General features: G+C 42.5%; 2 protein-coding genes across 3 annotated transcripts in view; one reads left to right on the forward strand and one right to left on the reverse strand.

The window, feature by feature from the left end:
• ifi35 (interferon-induced protein 35) overlaps nt 1-369 on the forward strand; it is a 5,120-nt gene extending 4,751 nt beyond the window's left edge. For both annotated transcript variants that reach the window (XM_034539787.1, XM_034539786.1), the window contains one exon: nt 1-369. This exon is cut by the window's left edge and continues 140 nt beyond it. In XM_034539787.1, the coding sequence (XP_034395678.1) occupies nt 1-61 (61 nt within the window). In that variant the 3' untranslated portion in view covers nt 62-369.
• Nucleotides 370-406: 37 nt separating this feature from the next.
• bcat2 (branched chain amino-acid transaminase 2, mitochondrial) lies at nt 407-9,150 on the reverse strand. The gene is made up of 11 exons (XM_034539785.1): nt 9,076-9,150; nt 7,872-7,943; nt 7,223-7,423; nt 6,946-7,056; nt 5,958-6,077; nt 5,657-5,820; nt 2,966-3,108; nt 2,774-2,859; nt 2,193-2,333; nt 1,814-1,888; nt 407-1,555 (listed from the first exon to the last, which is right to left on the reverse strand). The coding sequence occupies exons 1-11, from the start codon at nt 9,091-9,093 to the stop codon at nt 1,514-1,516; spliced, it is 1,173 nt and encodes a 390-aa protein (XP_034395676.1). The 5' UTR covers nt 9,094-9,150; the 3' UTR covers nt 407-1,513.
• Between the last annotated feature and the right edge of the window lie 521 nt (nt 9,151-9,671).

Genomic DNA, 9,671 nt, shown 5'->3' on the forward strand with positions numbered 1-9,671 from the left:
CAACCCGCTGGGCCGGCACACCTCGGCCGTGTTCGGGGGCGCCGACTTTAAGGAGGACTAAGACACTTACGGGACCCGCCCTGCGCCACGAGTACTTCTTATTTTCTATGTTTCCAAACCTTTTCGTGATGAGAGTTCATATAATTTAGTACAAAGTAATGTGTAAAACAAATCTCAAACTCCTGTCGCTACTGGTGATATCAAGAAAGTATGGGGTTTATTTGGTCTAGTTATTATTATGGCAAATATAATGGTGCAATAAGGAATCATTCATCTTTAAGCAGCGTTAACCCCACAATTGCAATTAATTCCTTTATACCAAAGTCCTGGAAATTATTAAAGTTAAACAAATAAAATAATTCAAAGATTTAAATGTGTTTTGTGATATTCAATTACAAAAAGAGACTGAAGTCCGATCACGTTTATTGTAAAAACATTACAGCCGAGTTAACGTAACAGCACATTTTAAAAACCACTACGCTTTGTGCACGCCACACACACTGGACAAAATAATAAGAACAGCAGCAAAAGATCCAGAGAACGCCGGGCTGACAGACCGAGGGGTCAGGCACTTAGAAGAGAGGAATAAGAGGAGGAAAAGAAATGCATTCGTCACGCCTAGAAAAACAACAACAACTTAAAGACTTTGGAAGACAATTCTAATCTTACATCAAGGTGACGAGAAATACAGTTTAAAACACTCTAAAATAAGAGTACTATGCGTTTCATCGTTTCCATAGTGATCACACACCCAAAATCAGTGCAGGAGAGACTTCCAGCGTGTAACAGTAACAGTTAAAGTTTTTTTTTTTAGAGGAAAACACAAAACGGCTCGTTGCAAATAGTGCAGGTTAATATACGTCGTTTATCTTTTTGTGGAATATATTTCGGTCCTAAACATGGAGAATATATATATATATATATATATATATATATATATATATATATATATATATATATATATATATATAGCTAGCTACTTTAATAGTGCAAAATATTTCTAAAAATAAATTTTGTAATATTATGAATGGTTAAAATAAGCACTGTCCTCACAAGGAGTGAGTATGAGGTCAAACACATGAGTGGAGTGTATTCTTTTTTTGGTGCAAATTGACCCAATTGACTTTTGAATGTGTGCAATATACAAAATATCACATCTTTATGTTTTAATCATCTGGCCATCACCTTTCCAACGACACACAAACCTCGGGGGTTAAAGGTTGCGTCAGAGCAAAACATTGCATATGGTTGTTGTTGTTGTTATTATTATTATTGCTTCCCAAAAGCAAGCCGTTACATTCAAACCACCAACCGGAGTCCTATGAGACGTCCACGCAGAAAAGGAAACAAGGAAAGGTCGGATGAGGAGACAGACGGAGAGGCATCCTGTGAGGATTAGTGGATTTAGAGTGTGGGAGGGGGGAGGGGGGAAGGGGGGGGGGGGGGCTGCTGGTCGTCCAAACTGGAATCGTGAGCCTAACTGTTGATTCAACTGGCATGGGCAATATCGCCGTTAAACGACCAGCGGTGCCCAGTCGCTCGCCGTGCGTCCGTACTGGGAGAAGCAAAAAGAGAGAAAAAATTAAAAGCATATATTTTAAGAAGTTTAAAAAGAGAAAGATTAAAATTAAGGAGTTTCCACCAAATCTGGCGTCGGTTTAAGACCTTTTAGAGCATCATCGCGTTCGTTCCTTTTGGATTAAAAAGTGTTGAGAGCCAAATTGTAAAACGGTCGCTCTCGCGGCCGCCAGAGGGCGCCAGAGGCCGCCGACCTGCACGGCCGGTTCCCGTCTTGCATGATGCGCGCACGTACCTGAATGTCGGTGAGCTCCTTGTGGAACCGCTTTGCCAGGTCCGGACCGTTCTGCATGGTGGGGATCTGGTAGCTCTGAGAGGGTAGAGGCATTTTACTCAGAATCAACTAGCACAGAGCTAGTTGTTAAACATGTACATCGATTACCGACTTGCTGCATATATATTTTGTTGCGTATATTTTCCTATGTAGCAAAAATACGACTACAATCTGAACCCCTGATAAATAAAAAAACCCTGGAACCTCGTGGACTCGAGTCCTGGAAACCGGGTTTCGAGGTTAGAACGAGCGAACCAGGAGAGGATCCAAGGACACGGGAGGATATCGACTGCATCAGAAGGACACGAGAAGGACACGAAGGGGGAAGGTGAACTCCCACCTCTTCTCTGTAGAGGAGACTGCCGACGGGACACACGACGCAGGCCGTCCCGGCCCCGAACACCTCCAGGATCCTCCCGGCGTCCAGAGCCCCCAGAAGCTCCTTCATGCTCATCGTGCGCTCTGTCACCTTAAACTCGCCCTGAAAAAAGGAGACGAGTTCAACGAGGTTTTCAACGCCTCTTCGGCTTCTGGCGCATTAGAATAAAGAGCTGTGAGCATTTCATTCATCTTCGAATGGGGGAAAAATTAATACAAATATCAAATTATTCACGTGTTGAGACTAACAATCTGGATAAAATGTACACATTTTTTATTTTTTTTCCTTCTTGGACTGAGAACTGATTGTACAGTTTATTAAATAAGAATTAAAAAAAACTTGTTTTTCTTATTGCTTTGAGTACAATCTGTCTATCCAGATATAGTTTTGATGCGACCCATCAGGATTTGGAGAAACCCGGTGCAGCAGAGGGGGTTTTCAAACCTTCATGTGTCCAACATTCGAGGAGACGTTTAGGGGGAAATGTGAATTTAAAAACACGCGTGCCGCCTCGTGTCGGGTCTCCTGCCCGGCGGACGTACCCAGGTTCTGGCCAAGTCCAGCAGAGACTGTCTGGTGACTCCCGGGAGGATGATGCCGTCCAGAGGAGGCGTGAACAGCTCTTTCTCTGAAGAAGAAAAAAGGCACACAAAACACAGTTTGAGCTTTCCGTCACGACGACGAGGCGTCTTTTTTTTCTTCTTTTTTTTTAAATCTCAGAGGAGAGTCCCGACCTCCTTTCTCATTGGTCCAGTAGATGAAGAGGTTCATGGTGCCGACCTCGGTGATCTCCTCCTGCTCTCCGTACAGCCACAGGACCTGCTGGCAGCCTCGCTTCACCGCCTCGCTCTGCACGGCTATCGTGGGACCGTAGTTACTGGAGGGACGAGAGCAGAGGACGTCTTTTTGTGTTTACTTGGATTATTATTATTATAATAATAATAATAATACATATATATATATATATATATATATATATATATAAACATATAATAGATATAAATATATTATTTCCCCCAGTATACTGTTTGTATTTCCTGAAACTCAAATGATGCGACACACGCGGTTGGTTGAAAGTGATATTTCCAAAGTTCTGAAAGGTGCCGTCTGGCAGCGTTTTGGTGAAACTCGAGATGAGTCATACTTTGATGTTTCCATCCATTATGTTTGCTGTGCTGGCTCCTCATTGGTGGAACAAGCTCCCCATTGACATCAGGACAGCAGAAAGTCTCGACATCTTCCGTCGCAAACTAAAACACATCTTTTTCGACTATACCTTGAATAGGGAAGGTAGAGCCGTAGTAGCACTTTAGTAGCACTTAAATGTCCCTTACCGATAGCACTTTGTAGTTTAGCACTTTAGTAGCACTTAAATGTCTCTTACTGATAGCACTTTGTTCAACTTTATTGAAGAAATTTCTCGATTCTTGTTGTTCTGAGTTTTGACTCATGGTTTAATGCACTTATTGTAAGTCTCTTTGGATAAAAGCGTCAGCTGAATGACATGTAATGTAATGTAAATGTAATGTAATGTAATTTAATGTAATTTAAGCTGCACAAGAATGACTGTACAAGAGTCTTTTATATCATACTGACTTTTTTAATTACCTTTTTCATGCGTATATGATGACTTTTTTTCGTACGGCATACTTTGCTATGACTTATTTGACCCATTTATTTATTCATTTGGCATTCCATAGTGTAATAATGTTTTATGGCATATTGTATTATTACCTTTTTAATGCCATACTATACTATGACTTGTTTGACACAATATTGGATTACTTTTACAAGGTTTTTATTCCATTTTATTTTTATTATATACATATGCATTTACTATTTTATGACAGTTATTTTTAGGGCATTTTCATGCCTTACTTTACAAGGATTTTTATGACCTGACTTTTCTGGCACGTTAAATATGACTTTTGTTAAATTGCATGTTAATGGCATGCTATGGCCTTTTTAAATGGTATTTCTTTTGCAAACAATGACTTGTTATATCTTTAAGCCAAGATTCAAACTACTGGCACACAAAAGCTCCATTTTTCTAGTTAAGAAAGGAGAAATAAATGTCAATAAAAAATAAATTCGAGAAAAATTCTTGACGCTCTTTATTTATCAGGTCAAGGTGCTTAGACTACTTTGTTAAAATTATATTGAAATGTATATTATTAATGTTATTGAACCGACCTCGGGGTAGGTTATAGCACTTTATCACGAGGACATTTTAGTAACTGGACCTTTTTGAATTTTAATTTAAAGAGGATACGAGTGGGGGTAAATATGACCAATATTGTACTCTTCTCTTTAGCTTATGCATGATGTTAAAAAAACAAACAATATTGGGCAACATGTCGATACATCTTTTCATGTAAAATATAGATACAGATACATCTGTATTGATTTCATATTGGATGAGGTTTAATCGAGAAACAGCGTCCTCATTACAGAGTCTGTCCACCGGAGGGCGCCGACGAGCCGATTTATCAACTGAACTGTTCCGCTTAGTATTTTTTGGTGAAAAAAACCCCCCAAAAACTGGAAGAAATCTAAATCAACATTGTTTATATAAAAAGGAACAATATAAATATATAGAAAAAAAGACTAAAGTTGCTATCTTTCTCTGCCGTTTGTTTCGAAACAACGAAAATAAGAAGCTCCTTTTTATAGATCTAATGTTTGAGAATACAAAAATACAGACAACAAAAAAGGGACTTAAAATAAAACACACACACACACGCACACAACCCTTTAATATCTGCCCTACGGTCACATGACTGCTGCTGCTGCCAAATCCGCCCCACTGGTTTAGTCGAGTGGCGTTGTTGCGTAATCCCACTGGCAGATTACTCATCAGAGGCCGTGTGGACCGAGTGCAGATTACAGGAGCGCCGACTCGCCCTCTAACGCCCTTCACTCCGAGAACAAGAGCGTCGAGTAGCTGCAGCGCTGTGCGCTCTGCGGCGGTCACAAAGTATTTCACAGCTTTTTTAAAAGCACCACGTTCCTCCTTGTTGCCGTCTATAAGAAGCTGCATCGGTTCACCATTTTCTCATTTCCTCGGACCAGAACCACAGCCGGCTGTGCGGCTCCCCGCTTCATGAGCAACAGACAGTCGTACTTTGTCCAGATTCACCGCTTCAGACTTCAACGCTGTCCCGCCAGTCTCACAACGCACATTAGAATACCGATAAGTATTCATTATGATGCTTTAAATTGGGCAAAACTATATTTTCCCCTCCAGTTACTCAGTATTTTATTATCTATCTATTTATTTATGTACTTTCATAATTCCCCCCCCCCCCCTTTCTTTTAGTGACCTCTCAGACACGTGCACAGGCAAACCTCTCAGACATGTGCACAGGCAAACCTCTCAGACACGTGCACAGGCAAACCTCTCAGACACGTGCACAGAAACTCACCCTCCCATCTTGTAGGCGCCGACGCCGCCTTTCCAAGCCCTGACGAACGAGGGGTCCGCCAGCAGGGAAATGGGGTTGAAGGACCCGGTGGCGAAGTACGGCCCCACCGGGCCGACGATCACGAAGATCATCGCTTGAGTCGTAGGAGACACGCCGAGCGACGGCTGGAGGACAGAGTGAGAGGGGGGGGGGGGAAGACATCAGGAGTCAGTAAAGACTGCATGCAGACCACCAGCTCACGTCAATCAGCTGACGTGGGACCCTGCACGGACAACCAGGTGGTAAACTGGCTGGAGCTCACCTCAGTCCCTATGAAGGTGGGTCGGATGTAGAGGCTTGCGTCCTGGGAGAAGGGGACCCACTCCTGGTCCACCTCCACCAGCTTCTTGATGCACTTGAGCAGTTCTTCTTTATCGAACAGCTGCAAAAAAAGAAACAAGACGACGTCGACTGTCAGATTATCGCTCTTTAAAAACAAGTCATACTCCTTAACTCTCTCTGTGCACATCATACACAATCCTCTCTGAAAAGCATATATAGCACATACACTCAGGAGTGGACAATTATTATTTATTTTATGTCATTTGTATAATTTGTATTTAATTACATTTTTATGCAATCTATTTCATTATTATCCTTATTTCCACTCTTCTTTTCTTTCTTGGAATGACCACCATTTGTGTGTTGTACACAGTACCTGAATATCATGTGTACCAAGACATACAACTGAACAATTTACAGAAAGCGACTGTATGAAAATACATATTCTTATGTTGTTGAAAACTAAATAAAAAGGAGTTAAAAAAAACAACAACAAGAAACGAGTCACACTCTCAAGTTGAAAAGAACACGCTGTTCTCAAAACATCTTTATTCGTTCATCGTGAAACATAAAACCGTTTCCCTCTTTCATGTCGCTCAACGCCCAGGCTGGATTGAGGAGCATCGTGTTACTGTTTCCTTTGTGTCCTCGCCTCCTGATGAGGTACTAACTCTTGCACCCGGGAGTTGTTCTGGGTGTGAGGCCTAAACCGGGCACACCGCCAAGTGGTTACGCAACACGGCGAATTTAAGGCTCAACGGTTCCAGGTGGTGGTTGACAAACCAGTTTGAGAAATTAACACTTGGAATTTTTGGTCAATGGCTGCCATGTTTTGCGCGTGTTTTTTTTTTTTTTTTTACTGAGGGTCACTGAAGGTCATAGGGTTAGTGAAGGTCACTGAGGGTTAGCGAAGGTTACTGAAGGTCACTGAGGGTCACTGAGGGTCGAGGTCGGGTGCATAAACTCACAGGGAGGCTGCTCCTGTCGGCGCTGCGAAGCATCCTCTCCATGTTCAGCATGGGTCTGAACAGGCGGATGTGGTTGTCCTCGCCGCGGAACGCCTTCATGCCTTCAAACAGCTGCAGAGACGAAACACACGCCACTTTAAATCTGTTTGTTTATGTACCGGGCTGTTCGTCTTCAACTGATATCAGGAGGGTTCCTCCTCAACAACAACAACAGCAGCAAACAGTGATGCAAACATTCAATGAAAGCATCACGGAGAACGCGGGGCCCTCCACTCACCTCGATGGAGTAGTGCAGCGCGGAGCTGGCCGGGTGCAGCGACAGGTTCTGGAACGGTTTGATGTGCGGCGTCTCCCAGCCGTCCGCCGCCGACCAGTTGATGGTCAACATGTGGTCGGAGAACTGCTTGCCGAACACCAGGGTGGCGGGGTCGGGCTTGGGCTTGCATGCCGTGTTGCGTTCGACGACGAGGTCCGACGCCTGAGGACAAGCGAGCCGGAGACGGGCGGGAGGAAGAAAAGAAGGAGGCGGGACGAGAGCAGGCCACGGAAACAGTGATTGTTTTTTTGTTTTATTAAATCGCAGTTATTCACAGAGCATGCTTCTTTTTTTTTTTAAAAGGGATAATTAAGTTGAACGTTACACGAGAGTCAGTTGAGAGGCTGACTCATCTGATCGATTATGACACAATTCATTAAAATTAGACTGGAATTAAATATGAAAACAAGGAGGCAGACAGTGAGGAAAAGAGAGAAAAGGGAAAAGAAACTTTAAACCCTAGGATGAGACACATGCCTCCTCTGAGAAATGTCACTTCCTGCTTCACCGTAACGAGCTGCGACACGTCGTGAGCGTAACTGGAGCCCGGAGACCGATGACGTCAGAGGCCTCACCTGGTGGGATCGGACATTAATGTGTTCCTCATTACCTTAAAGGAACTGGCGGACCGCGTCGAGCCGAAGGACAAGGGGAGGGCCTGGACCAGTCGTCCATTGAGTGCCTGCAAAAGCAAACGCGGCAAAGCACTTTATTATTAAACGTGTATTTATATTATCAGTTTAAAAGGTTTTGCATGACAACTTTTTAACAATGCTGTACAAGATATATCGTCTTCTCAGGGGACCACAATTCATCTGGCCTTAGTGGGGGAGGGGGGGGGGGGGGAGACAACATGTCATGACATTGTGTGTTTGGTTCAGTCATTCTGCCAGTAACGTGTGTGTGTGTGTGTGTGTGTGTGTGTGTGTGTGTAGTGCTGTAATTAGAATCAGGCACTAGCTACAAAATGAGGAATGCAAGGGGAAGTAGGAAGGATGGATCCTGTGTGGGTTCATATGACCAACAACAACAACAACAACAACAAAAGAAGCAACCAACAACAACAACAACAACAATAATAATAATAATAAGAATGATCTGAGCTGTGCAGCTAAAGCCAGTGCATGTTAATCTGTGGTATTCTGCCTGGATGCATGTTGGCAGTGGTTCCGGGTCCCGGTATGCAATGCAGTTCAAAATGAAGATGTTAATAATAAAAGACAGTTGTCAGCAGCACAGCTGATGCTGCAACAATATTATAACATCAGAAAGTGTTTGCAGCGACAACAAATTAGTGGAGCTCTGCATATACATATTGGCCAGTTTGTGACGTCAGTGACGGATGCGTGACATTTGTTGCTTTTAATTTGGACCCAGTCAACAAATATTTAGAAATATGTAAATATATAATGTGAGAGAAAATACAAATGAAAAAGATAAACATTCAAACTAGGAGCCAGCAGCAACGTGATTTTAAGTCCAATTTGCTCACTGAACGTCGGCCGAACTCGTCACAGCATCGCGAAGATTTACGGAAATAACCGAGTTGTGTTTTTACGACTCGTTGTTTTTGTTTTTTTGGGGGTTTTAATGACGGTTTTAATTCGCACATTTTCGTCGCCAGTCCCCGGTTTGATGACCTTTTTTCCGGCCGCATTGTTTTTACAAACGCTCGGGGGCTCCGAAGCGAAACGATTATCTTTTTTTAAATTATTTTATTATCGTCTTATCGCTGATGTGAGTGACCCGTTCCCCCGGGACAGTCAACGCAAACGGGCAATAAACAGCAACGACACGTCGGTCAGTGAACTCACCGTTCGGAGCGCTGCCATCTCCGCTACGCAACGACGACAAGACGCGATAACGTGTTCGTGTGGAAACAAACGCTCAAAGTCAACTTCAGTTCCGCTTTGAAATACGAGACGCTGTCGGCTAAAACCTCCCTCACAAACTGCAAACGGCATATATATATTATATAAAATATATTATATAAAATATATTATATATTTTATATATATATATATTTATATTTTTATTATATACGTTTGTGATTTTTATTTATTTTATTTCCGTCTGTTTTGGGTTAATATTTAAACGTCCTTCTTACTGTTGTACGAAATAATAATAATTAGTTAATAATATTTTTTTTAAACAACCCAACACAATTATATACAATTATACAATCTTGTAAATATTTTCCTTTCAAGGACGTCATTGAGGGCGTGATAAAAGCGGGACATCTGATTGGCGGAGAGCAGCGGGCTCGTAAACCAGGTTTATTCGAGGTCATCTAGGTTGATGCCGATTGGTCGGTCGCGGGTGGGAGTGGCGCAGATCTTGTTAAGCAAGATGCCGACACACTTTAGTACGACTAACTTCAGCCAAATGGACGATATTTCCCCTTTTTATT

The sequence above is a fragment of the Cyclopterus lumpus genome, chromosome 8 (genome assembly GCF_009769545.1).
Source record: "Cyclopterus lumpus isolate fCycLum1 chromosome 8, fCycLum1.pri, whole genome shotgun sequence".
Lineage (NCBI taxonomy): Eukaryota > Metazoa > Chordata > Actinopteri > Perciformes > Cyclopteridae > Cyclopterus > Cyclopterus lumpus.

Bases quoted from the DNA above. Each gene is read 5' to 3' on its own strand.
- bcat2 (XM_034539785.1), bottom strand. The intron at 7,424-7,871 runs GTAATGAGGAAC...GCTTGTCCTCAG, and splicing joins GGTCCGCCAGTTCCTTTAAG to GCGTCGGACCTCGTCGTCGA. The intron at 6,078-6,945 runs GTGAGTTTATGC...CTTTTTTTGCAG, and splicing joins CCGACAGGAGCAGCCTCCCT to CTGTTCGATAAAGAAGAACT.